This window comes from Portunus trituberculatus, chromosome 41 (assembly GCF_017591435.1).
Source record: "Portunus trituberculatus isolate SZX2019 chromosome 41, ASM1759143v1, whole genome shotgun sequence".
Lineage (NCBI taxonomy): Eukaryota > Metazoa > Arthropoda > Malacostraca > Decapoda > Portunidae > Portunus > Portunus trituberculatus.
The window spans coordinates 31,285,074-31,302,298 of record NC_059295.1 but is presented as its reverse complement, the minus strand read 5'-3'; the positions used below and the strand labels follow the sequence as shown (position 1 = coordinate 31,302,298).

General features: G+C 42.1%; 1 protein-coding gene across 1 annotated transcript in view; it reads right to left on the bottom strand.

Annotated features, from left to right (window-relative positions):
• Positions 1 to 10,633, bottom strand: part of LOC123517033 (inter-alpha-trypsin inhibitor heavy chain H6-like) — a gene marked incomplete in the record, with an annotated part of 447,528 nt that extends 436,895 nt beyond the window's left edge. Inside the window, 1 exon segment of the mRNA XM_045276857.1 lies at positions 10,482 to 10,633. Coding sequence (XP_045132792.1) covers positions 10,482 to 10,541 — 60 coding nt within the window.
• Positions 10,634 to 17,225: the final 6,592 nt, after the last annotated feature.

Below are 17,225 nucleotides of genomic sequence, written 5' to 3'. Positions count from 1 at the left end.
AGGGAGATGGAGGGAGGGAGAGGGAGGGAGAGAGAGAACTGCCTGACTGATTAATAGACTGACTGACTGACTGAGAGACATCATCTCATTGACTGACTGAGAGAGACATCATCTCATTCTCCACCATTTCCATCACCACCTTTAGAATACCCCCAATATACAAAGATGAATGAAGATTTAAGTAAATAAATATAAGTAAATGAGAACTCACAAACGTCATAGATGCAGGCAACCAATGCACAACAATATCAAAGAGCCGCCTCCTTCCTGCACCGTCCCCCTGCTTCTCATTCTCCTCCCATTTCCCGCCAGTGCATCCCTCGCCTCTGCGCCACTACCACACGTCCTTGCCAGCCAGCCCTGCCCTTACCAACAGTGCTTAGCTTCTCCACTGTCTCCGCCTCCTCATGCGCATCTTCTATCATCATCACCGCCACTCTGTTCCCTCTACTCTCAGACTCGCCTTGTTTGTCCCATCCTTAGACGCTTCGAGGAAAATGAGTTGCGCAAACGTCACGTGAGACTGTTTGCGTGTTTACCGTTTTCTTTTTCTTACTTCATAAATATGCAGGGAAATATAAACATAAAAATAATGAACAGAAATTAGTCACAGAAAAAATACTAATTCCACAATCTCTTTTTTTTTGAGTGGCTGTGTCAGAGAGAGATAGAGAGAGAGAGAGAGAGAGAGAGAGAGAGAGAGAGAGTACTGCAATGCAAGGGTGGCGTGCGGCGGCCCTGTGTTAGTAGTTGGCTTGGTGTGCACGCATATCCAGTGGGAGACATGAGAAGACAGGAATAGAAGTTACCATGGCGTGTTCCTAGTGACGTCATGCCCTCAACCAATCACAGGCAGGTAAGCTAGGCAAGTAATGACATCGAACATCGTGACAACCACTCACAAACCAGTGCACATCTCAGCACCCAATAGGAGGAGTTCTTACCTTTGACGTCAGTGTTCGTTACCCTGGAGGTGTTCGTGGCCTTGCGTTACTAAGGACGCTTGATAGGTGACGTAAGGCACGATGAACGGCAGACAGATTATTACTTGAGTGTTCGTTAATTAGATAAGCAGTGTTCTCTCATGTTCGGTAATCATGACATGTACACGTGGGAGATTAACCTACATAAACCCCACGATGTGTTCAAGAAATCAGTCACATTTACTTAGTGTTTTTTTTTTCTATTCACCAAGCGGAGGTTTTTTTTCACTTTTGATGTGTTTGACATGTAGACATAAATAATATATTGATATAAATGACTTACTAGAAATATATGGAAAGAAAATACATCAATGAAGCTACCACTCCTTAAAGAGGATAGTCCGTAAAAAAGAAATCCAAAATTACAATGAGATGTCTTGAAAAATGCGTGTTTTCAATACTAAAGTCGTAATTGAGTTTTCAGTGAAGGAAGACCGTATTTCTTTACCTATTAGTGCATCCAAGCCTCTAACACATTCAGTCGCCCTTCCATCACTACGCTCTCCTTCGTTCACCGTTTCCTTCGAGTCAGCGGCTTGCGAAATGATTTTACTTTACGATTAACCATGAATTACTTATGTATTAACTTATCCATGCCACGAAGCCACCAACTCGCTACGCTTTTCCTTCTTTGTTCACCATTTCCTTAGAGTCAGTGGCTTCCGACATGATTTAATACTCGTAAATGATTAACTATGATTTTTCTTTTACCTATCAGCTTATCCATGCCACGAACCAACCAATCCCTCCACTCATCCCCTCACGAAACACACCCAACCACTTTACCGTCAGTCACACCCATCCACCCTCACGATGTCCCCTCCCTCTCCGCAGATTCAGGTGATGGGGCTTTTAACTGCATTAACAGGTGTAAATGTGCACTAACCCGCCCACCAACTCAGAAAATAAAACGACGTGAAGACAGGAATGAATCTCTCTCTCTCTCTCTCTCTCTCTCTCTCTCTCTCTCTCTCTCTCTCTCTCTCTCTCTCTCTCTCTCTCTCTCTCCACACACACACACACAAACTTGCACACACACACACAGACTGAATGAAGATGAGCAAGACTTTTCCACTCCACACACACACACACACACACACACACACACACACACACACACACACACACACACACACACACAAAAGCAGAAGGCAATGGCGTGGAAGAAAATGGTCAGCGTATGATTGAAAGCTGAAAGGGATTCACCACAAAGTCACCTTGAAAAGTCACTGCATCGACACAACAAAAACCAGCACGCCAGAGTCAACGTCCAATCAGTGAGTCACAGCACAGGGTAGAGAGAGAACGCTGCTGGTTCCTTAAAGTCGCCGTCCTCTCCTGAGCATCGCGACCCAGTGAGAGAGGCAAAGAGCAGAAGGACCGTGAGAGAGAGAGAGAGAGAGAGAGGGGGAAGGTTATGTAAGAGCTCTGGCCAAGTACATCAAAAAGTATGAAAAAAAGACACCCCTCACTGAAGGTGCTAGTCCCATGAGTAAGCAAATAGAATTATCCAAAATTATGAGAAAGTGTCTTAAAAGAGTTCATGTAGCACGTTTTACATTTCATGAAAGGAGCATCACGAACCCGAGATACGCTACAAGAATCTCATATGCTTTTCACTATAATCAACATATCAAATAAATAAATTAATAAATAACATATATTTGAGATACAGTAGAAGAATAAGTTTTGTATGTCCCACTGAATAATAGCATCAAAGATAATAAAAATAATCAATAATATCTAACAATGATAATAATGATGATAGTAATAATAATAATAATAACAATAATGATAAAAATAACATAGTAATAACTGAAGATAATAATAGTAATCATAGCAGTAATAAAAGGAAAAAAAATAAGTTACAAGAATCACATCAAGCATTTCACTCTGTAAAACAACACACACATACAAAATAAACAAGTGAAATAAAAACACATGAATGAATAAATATCTAAAAGTACACGCAACAAAGGAGCACCACCCACCACTACACCAGACACTGTCAATACGCGGACCTCCAAAATCAACACCAGCGCCGCAGAAATATCAATACTCCAGCATCACAATACTGCTACAACAATACCATCACACAAACACGTATAGGAAACTTGAATAATCGTGCATGCTCCGCGCCACTTTGAAGTCTCTTATGGGTTTGAAATATACCTTGAAAGACAAATTAATAAATAAATATTGAAAGAATAAGACACACGCATTCCACAAAACAACAGAAACAATATTGCTATAAATACCACGCATATTTTGATTGAGGTATTACGCCACAAACGCCATTAGAAAAACTCATAAATATACGCCCACGTACCAATACCCATGTTGTACGCTCAGCACACGCAGACGGATCTATGACACGGAAGCAGTTATCATTTCAAGGAAAATCTGAATAATACCTCCTGAAGTCCCCAGAAGCAAAACACTATAGACACATCCTGGGGAAGGATTCTCTCATAAGAACTAGTTTCGATGGCAACAATATATAGCTAGTGAAGTTCCTCTTAATATTTCACTTGACTATGACACAAATATCTGTTAATATCTCACTAGAATCATGCAGATACCAACTAGATCCCAATAACACTCACTGGTGTTGAAATAAGATCACGAACCTACGAACTACTGTGTACCGACCCTTTCTCTTCATAAGCCCCAACACCACAGCGGTCCTGTCCATGCATGTGAAAGCAGAGTCATCCCATCCATCAGCCACATTCACTTGCTCTCGGTGCAAATAGCCACATTACCCAAAGTCTCTAATATATATCCATGAGTGCACGACTGCTGCACACAAGCACAAAGCCTAGGCAACACTCTGCATGCACGTAGCTATTAATAAAGTCCCGACACGTGTATCCATTTGTATTCCATATTCATGATGCATCTTATGTGTTCTCCACAGAGGCACTCTCCGACCCGCCCATTCGTTCATACATACCAATAACACTCCGCGACCCGTGCGTGTGGGTGGCATGGGACACGAGGCACACTTAGGTGGGTGTCGGTATTCATTCCCCTGCAGTACAGAGCGAGGAAGAGAGAGAAAACAAATGAAGAAAAAAAAAAAAAAAAAGCAGACGCTCCTTGAGTTTAATAATGAAACAAGACGAAAATATTTTCTCGAAAATAGGGATTGACGTCACATCTGCTTCAAATTATTATTGGTAAAACCTTGACTTGAATGAAAACACAGTTAAGAGTATATCGTGGAGAGGGGCGGCCTGGAACCAATTTATGAAAGTTATCCATGAAGTGTGTCTCTTGATAAAGGCCGAGGCATCATTACACCAGCGAGGAGGCCTAAGGGACGAGGAGAACATACACGCAAGTTTGTTCATGCAAGATAATGACCAAGAGCGCGGAGGTAGTGCACATAGAGGTCGTCACTCATCTTGACTTGATACTTGTAATTCATGGCATGGAAACGTAACAATAAGGGAAAGTAAGAGAAGCAGCAAGAGGCCATCAGTCCTAAGTGAAACATACTTACCTATTGTGCTGATCATTCCCATCATAATGTGTCTAATCTTTCAGTTACTCACTTTCTCAGCACTCACAAACTAATACAGAGTTCATTCCATCCATCTCCACGCTATTTGAGAACCAGTATCGTCCTATCTTTTATTAGAATCTGAGAACGTCTGGCAAACAAACAACACTATCCATAACACTGCACTGCTTTATGTAGAGATACCAAACTCGGGGACTTTGGCTGCGGTCACGGAAGGCAAGGCTTAGAACTGAGGCGCCAACACTGCGAGCAGGCTGCCAAATTCTGTTTCATTCTATTCTTTCGTCTCCCACGGTGTAGACTATTTAAAGTGAGTATCAACAGGCCTAACCTTAAGTACATAGATTAATTCACACTATCAGAAATACTCTTTCTTTTCATTTTCAGGAACCAACAAATTAATTCTATTATTCATACATATAAGTAGTTTGGTAGTTTAAATAGCATACGAAAGAATCAGAAACCTGCCAAGAGAGAGAGAGAGAGAGAGAGAGAGAGAGAGAGAGAGAGAGAGAGAGAGAGAGAGAGAGAGAGAGAGAGAGAGAGAGAGAGAGAGAGAGAGAGAGAGAGAGAGAGAGAGAGAGAGAGAGAGAGAGAGAGAGAGAGAGAGAGAGAGAGAGAGAGAGAGAGAGAGAGAGAGAGAGAGAGAGAGAGAGAGAGAGAGAGAGAGAGAGAGAGAGAGAGAGAGAGAGAGAGAGAGAGAGAGAGAGAGAGAGAGAGAGAGAGAGAGAACAATTCCACCAACAAAAAAAGGCACAATTGGTAGCATGAAATTAACATATTTCGTATATGTATACATGTAAGACTGTTTAAGTGCCCTATGAATAATGAGAAAGCTGCCGTGAGATAGAAGACGTGAATAAGAAAGAAAAAACAGAGAAGGAAACATGAGAAAAGCAACAACAACTGCAGCAACAAAAACATGTCCCTCCCCCGCCCGCCTCCTCCTCCTCCTCCTCCTCCTGCTGCTTCTGCTTCTCTTACTCACGGCCACCACAGCAACACTCCTTTCCCACCCGCCTCCTGCCGCTTCCCACCACCACGCAGAGAAGGTTCGCCTCGCTGCACACAAACACACCACCGCACACCAAAAGACCTACTGACACATCAACAAACTCCTACTAGATGGTATATATTATGTCACGGGAGAGGCGCCGCGCAGGGTCAAGGGTAAGCACAGGATGGGTAGGGGAATGGATTAAAGGGCAAGATTTATTGAGTTACATGAGGCGCTGCCCTTGGTTAGTAATGATGCACTGATACGATGCCGCAAATCTGCTAGCCTGGTCAGCCTTGCGGAGGTGCATAACTTGGACATATTGAGCTAATAAGCGTGGTGTTTCTGAATTATGTCTAAACCCACTTAAGAGATTCCTTGCCTCCTATTGCCTATGGTGGTATATATATATCTTAGTTATGACTCATTATGCATCGCTTCTCTCAGCTTTGCTAACTACAAGGGTGGTAGATGCAAGAGCTGCACCATGCCCTGATAACAAATTCATCTCACGCTTCTTTTGTCTCTTTTTAATGAATGTGTACTCGCATCGTCATCCTCACACACACACACACACACACACACACACACACACACACACACACACACACACACACGACATGGATGGCAATAATATGAAACAGGAGCAAAAATAATAAATAAAAATCGCTCGACTCGAAGTAAGAAGTGGAGAAAAAATACGATCAAACATCCTTTCCAACATTTTTGTTTAGAGTTCTTTTTCATATAAGAATGATGATGATGATGAGAGAGAGAGAGAGAGAGAGAGAGAGAGAGAGAGAGAGAGAGAGAGAGAGAGAGAGAGAGAGAGAGAGAGAGAGAATCAAATCACCAGTCACATTCCCACAGCACAGTTACGATTACCACCATCACATGACTCGCACCTCACCACTTCACCATGCAAGGCCCTCGACATCCAAGTCAGCACGAGGCAAGCACCAAGTGAGCACCAGGCAAGCAATCACCAAGCCAAAAGTGGGTTAGGATCACCAACCAGGACAACAGGCAGATCTTGATTAAATTGCCCAACGAACTAAGGCTAACTAGGGCGCGACCAGGACATTAAAGGTGATTGTACATACCTGAAGGTGTCCACTCCAACTCTCACCCCCCAAACCTATGTCCTTATCCTCCTCATGCACTTCTTATCCCCTAATCCTACCTACCCCTATATCACCCTCCTGCATAACCACCCCCCATCACCAGTTCCTCCACGGCGCACCACTCTGTCACCATGTAATCACAAAAAAATGAAAAACAGGACGTGGATACTTGATAGAATTATTCAAAATTCCACCAACTCGTTTTGTCGAGCTTTGCAAAAATATGTAAATGGAAGTTTTTTATATTTTTTTGTATGACTCCATCGTTCATTTTAATTTGTAAAAACGGCAGGTACGCGTGGGAGAGTTTGATATAGATAGGGAGAGGGTGACTCGGGAAGAATAATGGACGGTAGAACAGAGAGCAGAGAGAGAGAGAGAGAGAGAGAGAGAGAGAGAGAGAGAGAGAGAGAGAGAGAGAGAGAGAGAGAGAGATCAGCACCACTGTGAGAGAGCACTCTGTTTCATCTCCGACTCGTGACACTGATGATGATAGGACGACTGATGAAATGCGATTTTGGGAGTCGTGGCAGTTACAGGATGTAGTAGTGGCAGTACCAGTAGTAGTAGTAGTAGTAGTAGTAGTAGTAGTAGTAGTAGTAGTAGTAGTAGTAGTAGTAGTAGTAGTAGTAGTAGTAGTAGTAGTAGTAGCAGTAGCAGTAGTAGAAGTAGTAGTAGTAGTAGTAGTAATAGTTTTTTATGCAGGAGAGAAGGCCAGCCAAGGGCAACAAAATATTAAAAAAAAAGCCCACTTGAGTGCTGGTTCTCTAACAGATAAATGAAGGGTGAGCCAAAATCATGGAGCAAATATCTTGATACCTCCCTCTTAAAAGAAGTCAAATGGTAGGAAGACGGAAATACAGAAGCAGATATGGAGTTCCAGAGTTTACCAGAGAAAGGTATGAATGATTGAGAGTACTGGTTAACTCTTGCGTCAGCGAGTTGGACAGAATAGTGATGAGAGGAAAAAGAAAGCCTTGTGCAGCGAGGACGCAGGAAGAGGACAGGCATGCAATTAGCAAGATCAGAAGAACAGTAAGCATGAAAAAAGCCATAAAAGATAGAAAGAGATGCAACATTTCAGCGGTGAGAAAAGGGCTGAAGACAGTCAGTCAGAGGAGGGGAGTTGATGAAACGAAAAGTGGTAGTAGTACTGGTAGTAGTAGCAGTCGTGGTGGTGGTGGTTGGGTGGCTGTGGTAGCAGGATGCTGAAGAGGGAGCAGCAGCAGCAGCAGCAGCAGTAGTAGTAGTAGTAGTAGTAGTAGTAGTAGTAGTAGTAGTAGTAGCAGTAGTAGTAGCAGCAGCAGTGGTAGTGGTGGCAGTGGTGGTGGTGGTGGTGCAGTGGTAGAAATGGTGCAGTAGTAGCAGTAGTGGTGGTGGTGGTGGTGGTGGTGGTGGTAGTGGTAGTAGTGGTGGTCGTGGTAGTAGTGGTAGTAGTAGTAGTAGTAGTAGTAGTAGTAGTAGTAGTAGTAGTAGTAGTAGTCGTAGTAGTAGTAGTAGTAGCAGCAGCAGTAGTAAAAGTAGTAGTAGTAGTAGTAGTAGGAGACTAATAGAAATAATAGTAGTAGTAGTAGTAGTAGTAGTAGTAGTAGTAGTAGTTATTGTTGTTGTTGTAGCAGCAGTACCAGTAGATGTTGTTGAAACAGCAACAGTAGCTTTAGTAAGTAGAAGTAAAAGTAGCAGCTGCTATTGTTACTGTAGTTGCTGTTGAAATGGTGATAGTGATTGTGATGGTGGCGGCAAGAGAGTAGTGTTTGCAGTGGTAAGCGATGGTGTTGTTGTTTTACGGAATGAATAACAAAGAGATTACACTGAAGGGGGAAAGGAAAGCAGGGAGAACGTGGCTAGGGGGAGGAAAATGCTCTACATGCAGGGTAAGGAGCCACACCGCTGCTGCTGCCCCTCCTCAGTAACCTTGCGAGGAGGGAAAAGCACCCGGCCGGGATCAGGTCAGAGCAGGGGAAAGAATAGTGGGTGGATGAGGTCAGAGCAGGGGAAAGTATAGTGGGTGGCCAGTGAAGGTCCCAAGTCATGGTGGAAAGCCAGCAAAAGGAGAGAAGATTACAAATTGGTAAACTAAGATCTTAATCTATCAACATTTTACATCTGTATCCTGGACTGCTACTTAATGAGAGAGAGAGAGAGAGAGAGAGAGAGAGAGAGAGAGAGAGAGAGAGAGAGAGAGAGAGAGAGAGAATTTTAGCACATCACTTCTTCCCCTCAAATAATCTGCTACATGCTTCAGAAACTTTACAAAGTTCACCGCACACGACAGTTTTCTGTTATAGTACACACACACACACACACACACACACACACACACACACACACACACACACACACACACTCAAAGAACAAAACACTATTTACATATCACCAGAAGCATCATGACAAAAAACATGACCACATCTTTCCTTGTGTCTCTCCAGTGTCTTGAAGGAACATAAGAAAAAAATTTAATAATCCCAATACCCTCCTTTACTCCCTTCACTTTTAAGAAAGATTGAAAAAAAAGATCAAGTACGTTCCTCCCTCCATCTCCACCCTTCCCGGACAAACAACCTTCTCAACCTGGCGTAAATAAAATTCCCGTAACCTAATCGTACTCGTAGCGTCAAAAGTGAACCTTCTTGGAACAGAACAATTCGTTGCCTCATCGTAAATCTGAGAAAGGCATCCCCAGGCCACGGAACGTCCCTTTCAGTCCGTCACACGTCAGGCAGTCCAGCCCAGCCCAGTCCAACGCATAAATCAGAGTAAAGCACAAGACTACAGAGGCGAGATCATGTGCATTACTTCAAAAAATATGGCTCAATTACGCTATCCTCATATTTAAAGACCAAGAAGATGGCGTCCCTTGCCCTCATGCAGAAAAGGCACATTAACATGATAAACTTTAGGAGACGTGGGATAACATGATGAAATTTAGGAGACGTGGCCCATATTCCGGCGGAAAAAAATAAATAATAATATTATATATGAAATAAACGTACATAATATTATGAAATTTAGGAAGCACATCATAACATAATGAAATCGACAAAACATTCTTTATTGGGAAAAAATAAAACACAGTAAAATACATGATATAAACAAACATGATACATCATGATGGAATACTGATAACAAGCACATGTGTGCCTATATGACACACAGACATACAGCCAGCAATGAATGAACAAAGAAAATTACTTTTGTCCTTTAAAAAGCAAGATTAAATGTCACTCAAAGTGAGGAACAGATGTGAATGACTCACACACATGCACGCACGCGCGCGCACACACACACACACACACACACACTGCGTAGTGTAGTGGTTAGCACGCTCGACTCACATTCGAGAGGGCCGGGTTCGAGTCCCGGTAAGCGGCGAGGCAAATGGGCAAGCCTCTTAATGTGTGGCCCCTGTTCACCTAGCAGTAAATAGGTACGGGATGTAACTCGAGGGGTTGTGGCCTCGCTTTCCCGGTGTGTGGAGTGTGTTGTGGTCTCAGTCCTACCCGAAGATCGGTCTATGAGCTCTGAGCTCGCTCCGTACTGGGGAAGACTGGCTGGGTGACCAGCAGAAGACCGAGGTGAATTACACACACACACACACACACACACACACGAACTGACAAAGCTCTCTCCGTGAGGATAACTATAGTGATTAAAAAGTCCAACACGTGATGTTGAAGACTGATACACTCACACACACACACACTGCGGCGAAGCATCGTAACACGGCTGACCTTGAAATAGCTGGGAAAGAAGCGCGCACATATAAATATACACACACTGCTATCCTTATCTTTCTTCAGTCTCTACTCTCTTACCTAAGCAAGAAACTTTATCGCAACAACACTCACCAGCCATCCGCAGAGAAGAATCCACCAGGGAATGATCCAGGAGTGCTGTGCAGACCTCATCTCAACTCTAACCTACCAAACACTGAGGCGAGCATGGGAACCTGGACGTACACCTTCACACCACCGTATCCCATGACACACTGGCCGCCTTCACTCTGAGTTGCCGGTGTGCTGGTTATCACTCTGCCAGCCTCCACTCAAAGAGTTGCTAGTTACTCTTTTCTAACCCACTGCTCTAGTCCTCCCCCACGTCTATCCATTTTCCTTTAAATTGCAAGTGAACACACACACACACACACACACACACACACACACACACACACACACACACACACACACACACACACACACACACACACAGATACTAGCAGTGAAAAAAAGCGCTAACGTGTGCGAGGAACTCTACCGAACTATTTTTTTCCTCCCCCACATACATTCATTTCCCTTTAAACTCCATCAGTACACGGGCAGTCATACAGACATCAAAGGTGCGGTGTGTGATCCCCACCCGCCTCTTCCATCCAGCACCTTGATCTCCAGTCCTCACCGGTAAGATGAAGGAAATATAAACACGTGTGGCTAAAATGAAAGTCAAGCTCAGCTCACGGCTTTCGAACATCCTTCATACAAACAGAAAAACACTTCACAAAACTCATTATTTTTCCTACTCTTGATTTTCAGCATTTTGAGTTTATATTGGGTAAAAACATGTTTGATATTATAATACTGTCTTTTCCTTAAGCAGAGATTACAACTTAACTAATCCAGCCCGCCCAGTCTAAACACAGTTCTGTCGTATACGAAATTCTATAAGTGAATTTACATGAAGTCCAGTTCGCTTCCGCTCCATCAGATATTTCTACATTGCTTTAGTAGTCAGGTCAATTGCCTAGACCATCAACACTGATTCATTAATTCACAATGCGTGATCGACTGGCTGACTGAAGGATCCCTGGCGCCGCTGTACTGAACCTAAACGGCGCCGTCTACATTCCATCCAGATTGTCAGTAGATATTTTTGATAGGTCATTATGTTCGCTTCACGGGTTTTCTTGATATGGAAAGAGAGTTGCCACACCACGGGTTTGAAATTTACAGTAAAGTCTAAGCAAGTTCGCCAAGATGGTAACTCTTCTTCCCGGTACTTCCTCACTGCTACAAGAATCCCTGTGGTGTGTGTAGTCGATGCCTCATGAATATGATAAGTCACAGCGGCAAGCAGGCAGGCAAATACTAGTGTGTCGCTTCCTGCCAGTAAACATCTCGGTTCTAATGTTTGCGTCTTGTGAATGTATTGTATCATATTTCTTTCTTAAATCCTTTTCCTGGGTAGAGATCAAAGCTTTCCTTTCCGGAGAAATATTGTAAAGTCGTCACCGCCTTACAATCACCATCACCACCATCGCTAGCACCACCACCACCGTCATTGCCGTCCACAGCCTGTATCGATGAATTACTACTGACTGAACACCCTAGACACGCCGCCAGGAATGCCATGAAAGTAAGAAAGGAGGAAAGAAATAAAGGAGTTTCACAGGATTATATAGTACAGTTTTTGAAACAATTTGGTGACTCACATGAAGTTTGCCACATTTTTAATACCCCTCCCATCAGTCTCTTTGCCGTGGTGAAGAGGATTGCGTATTCCAGTGGCCTGAGGAAACTAAACTAGACAGGTGCAAGACAGGCAGGCCCAATGGGAGGTATCACAATAAATAAGCTTCTCTGCTAAGACGTCCGAAGACTGAAGCGTGATGTCGGCTTAACCCGCTCCAACAATTTCAAGTAAACATTATCAATTCATATATTGGTTAATTAATTTCTTTATTTATTTATCTATCAGTTTGTCTATCTATGAATTTGTTTACTTTACTTAATTTCTATTATTCATTTCTTTAATCTATTATTCATTGATTTATTGATTCAATTGTTCATTTATTCATCTATCTGTCTATTCGTTGAGTTACTTAATTTTACACTGGAATCATAGATCGATGGGGAGAATGTCGATGTTGGGAGTGAGCCAGAAATGCAAGAACGAGACGTCTACACAAAGTAAAAGTGGATGTGATATGCATGCCAACCAGCTGATATGGAAAACAGTGAGAGGCAACACGTGTACCACGACAAAACACTTAAGGAAGTCCATATGCAACAGATGTACATGCGGCTAACTCAAAAAAAAAAAAGGATTCAGCTTATGAATACAAAAACAGTACATAGAGTTCTATTCATCTTCACTCTATGACTATGTTTGTGTTGAATCTGTTTGTTACGATTCAGCCATCACACTGTACTATCTTTATCTCTCTCTCTCTCTCTCTCTCTCTCTCTCTCTCTCTCTCTCTCTGTTTTATTTCTATTTTATTGATACAGTTTGTTACAAGTTTAGGAGTATGGTAAGTACTTCCTATATTAAAACCTAACCCTATTGAGTTATTTGTAACATTAAAAATAAACTCTAAAATACAAGAACACTTATGTTAATAGTTACACGCTACAGACAAAGAAGAAAAAAGTGAATCACTGCATGATAAAATTCACATGTAACGTGTCACTATCACTGTCACTGCACTGTTACGCCTTTCACTGAGCCACTTACACACCAACACTAAATCTCTCTCTCTCTCTCTCTCTCTCTCTCTCTCTCTCTCTCTCTGAATGATGATAATGATGGATGGATTTCCTGGTGCCACAACAACAAGGTCATAAGGTGCCGCTCTGAGAAGAATGACAAGCTATTCGTTAACACTGAGAACCTTTAGGCAGTGAGTCCAGGAAAGAAGTGCAAGGAGAGGTGACAGGAAGAAAGATGTTTACAGATGGATGGCTGTAATGTACGAGGGAAAAGGTGTTTTTTTTTTTATCACCCATATATTTCAAGTCCAAATGTATAAACAACTGACTCTTTTTTCTTCTTCTTTGTTGAATTTAAGACTGGAAGGTGTAGAGTCTGTAACAGTGGGTAGAATTGCATTATCTTCCTTCATTTCTTGGTTCTTATTCTGGCCAGCTCTTGTAAGTCCAGTCACGGTCATAAGTGCAGCAAAATCCTGCACTTCCCTTCATTGTGTGCACTGATGTCCTTTGATTGGTGCCCTTTGATTCCCAAGTCCTCTTAACTACTGGCTTTCTCGTTATGAAATGTGAGGCAGGTGATTAATACTTATCCCTTAATCCAAGTTCTCTGACCTAATAAAAATTCAACAAGAGTAAGGAGACAGTCGATAAATTAAAGAGCATAAGGTGAAGGGATAAAGGATTTCGAATACAGTGGAAGGAAATGGAGTTGATTTGTCTACTTCTCACTACGGCTTTACCTCTGCTTCCAACTAACTTGCTGTTGTTGCGCTTTTCACCACGTCAGCCAATCTAACCATGTTTCTTATTGGTCACTGTTGCTTGTTGAGGTCTGCTCTTACTTCCTAGAATACATGTGATCCCTATTTGTATCTGTGTACTGCTTCCTACTTCTGGTAACAACACAAGTAACTATCACTACTATTTCCTGTACCACCAACCATTTCCTGCCATTCAGCACGGCACTGTTTATATTAGTCGTACATCCTTCACCACCACTGCTACTGTTCTTGTAACCTTGCAGCCGTCATCAAATCACAAATATTTATTAGAACAATTCATCGTCAGCATCATCATCAATAAAGTGCATGAGGAATATTTAATGCTCCTGTTAATTCCACCACCATCACCATCACACACCATATTCATATAACAATTGTCATCATTAGTAACTATTCAGCACCATTTTTTTTCCAAGATACGTTAGTTTCACCACCACCACAACCTCCACCACCACTACAAAGGATTTCGGCTCATCAACTCCTCTCCTCTGAGTGACTGTCTTCAGCTTCTCTCTCACGAACTTAATGTTGCTTTCTTTGTTACCTTCTGTTATTTTCACGCTAAGTGCTCTTCCGATCTTGTTAACTGAATGCCTTTCTTCCTGCAGCATCACTGCACAATGCTTTGCACTCTCTCTTTATTCTATACACCGTTATTCTCTCGAACTCTCTAATGCAAGAGTTAGCCAGTATTCTCTATTATCAATCTCTTCTCTGGTAAGCTCTGCCTGCTTCTGTATTTCATGCTTTGACTTCAATTTGAAAAGACAGGTTTCAAGAAACTTATCTTCTTGATTTTGGATAACTGTTTTGCCGTTTTTTGGAACTGACACTCTTGCGGATTTTTTTCTGAGCCAATTTTGCTTGTCCTTGGCCAGTGTCCCTCTTACGTAAAGAAGGAAAAAAAAAAAAACAGGAGACTACTACTACCACCACCTCCTCCATCCCCTTCCTTCCCCAAATCACCTAAAAAAAGCATTAACAGGCGTAAAATAAGAGGAGTGCAACACACCAATAGCAGCAAAATTAATAACAACAGCAACAACACATTAACATGACGTTGCATATGACCACATCCAATGGAAAGCTAAGGTAGCGATAAACACACACAGCTTCACAACATACCAACATAACATACAACAAAAAAAGAAAGAACAATAACAATAACAATAACATACCAACTCGAGTAAATGTAACAAATATACCGATTCCCAAACCACTACTATTTATACTATTACTACCAGCACTGCTACTTCAACATTAATGATAGAAATAACAATAGCAACAGCAACTTGAATCAACAATAACATTCTACGACATGATCCATACACAGAAATGCCAAACAGCTCTTAACAACACCATAACATCACAAACATCTAGGCCTTACGTGTTCCTGTGTCCCTTCTTCTTCCCTCTCAGTGTACCCGGAGACTAATATCACCCAAGCGTGGAAGAAGACAAATAAAACTGACATCGCGTGGCTTCTCCTAGCAACATTACGAGACGGAGAACTCCTGTTGTTAATGGTACTCGCGCCGTCCAGCTACCCAGGCGCTAATTGCAGCGACGACACGGCTCCTGCTTCCGCCTTACCAATCATAAGGGCTGCAGTACAAGGATACAATGCCCTGTCAAGCTAACTAGCAGAGGTCCCGGAAGTTAAGTAAAGATACCGGAGAGCGTTAGAGAGTTGGTGACTCAGTGATGGAGTTTCAAAGCTGGTCCAAATTGAGTAGGTCTTTTCATACACTTTTAGGTTACCTTCAAAGGCCGCAGAAATGAACAGACGGGCTGTAATGGATGTTATCTTCCTATACATAATGCAGTACTTTTCTTCTAATTATAACTGGAATTGTATATGCACTCTTTAAAATCTCAAAAATTTCCACTGCAACCGTCAGGCTGACTAGCAAAGGTCAGGGACATCAAAAAAGGGTACAGAAGAGTGGTGTGTCTCCTTAATGACTCTGAGTTGGGAGTGAACATGGGTTTAGACTTGTGCTCGTCTTCTCAATCATACACTATGGGCTCTCAGGGGGACTATTGTTAAAGGCAGCAGAGATGATTAGTTACTGTGTTTTTTTTCGTATTGATTATGCAAAATTCGCTACCAGAATCACTTTACCAGAATTCTTGTTATCAAGAATGTAATTACCACCACCAACACCATCAACACAACCATCAACAGCAACACCACCATCAATACAACTAGCAACTCCATCATAACTATCACCGTCACCATCACCATCACACCCATATTCAAAGTCCAAGTCAGCGTCGTCCTCTGATATATAGTGGTGAGTCTGGACAGAGGCAACTTGAGATGAAGCAGTGGCGCTGAATAGATAAATAGTTCAGTAATATCTATCTTTTAAACACCGGGCGATAAGTGCAATGGCTTTGCCAGATCACGATTTGAGCCTTGTTACCATCAAAGACACTGTGGTCCCATGTGAATTCTGTGCATAACCACTAAGGAACAAAAGGCTCGCATTTCAAGCTTTTGGCTTACATGGGAAGTATATTGGTGTTTGCCTGATGTTGGTACAGAGTTCATGCCCAACAGTCACTTGTGCAGATGAAGTTCGCCGGTAGTGGAACAGAGATCCGTATTTTCAGTATCCTGAATATATTCAAAGATCTCAGCTATGATTAATCTAGAAAATTCTTATCAAACTATCGCCAGTTTCAAATTTACCGATAGTGGTGAAGATACTTATATGGTAATGATAATTGACGGGATGGACATTATACAAAAATTTCCTGCTTGTTCATCATTTACTAAGAAGGAAGTTCACCGACTGTGATAACAATGATTGATATTTTGAAGTATCAAGAGAAGCCTTCCAAGGAACCCGCTAATTATTTCACTTCTCTTTTCACTAAAGAAATAGATGATAACATCAAACAGAGCAAAAAGATCTAAGTGAAAATAATTTTATAATAATAATAAGGACAATACAAGGTTAAATAATTCTCTCTCTCTCTCTCTCTCTCTCTCTCTCTCTCTCTCTCTCTCTCTCTCTCTCTCTCTCTCTCTCTAAGCGCACGAGCGTATCTCGTAAATTGTTGTAGTTTGGGGAGCGTTCCTTTGATTCTTGATATCTTAAAAAAAAAAAAAAAACTGGTGGTCTCTTATTACGACATTCTCTCCGCAAACATATGAGGCATGACGCATCCACACTAACAAACGTGGATAGCTCTCAGTCTCCTTTGCGTCCAGACAAACGAGGGCGTCTCCTCCACGCACTGCATTATGTTCATTATTATTATTGTTATTCCGGGGAAATACAGTCCAATAAACCTTTTCCTAGAAGACCATCACGGTTTCATTTTTCAATACCTTCACACCCCGTCAAACCGCTCTCCTTCGATCCCCGAA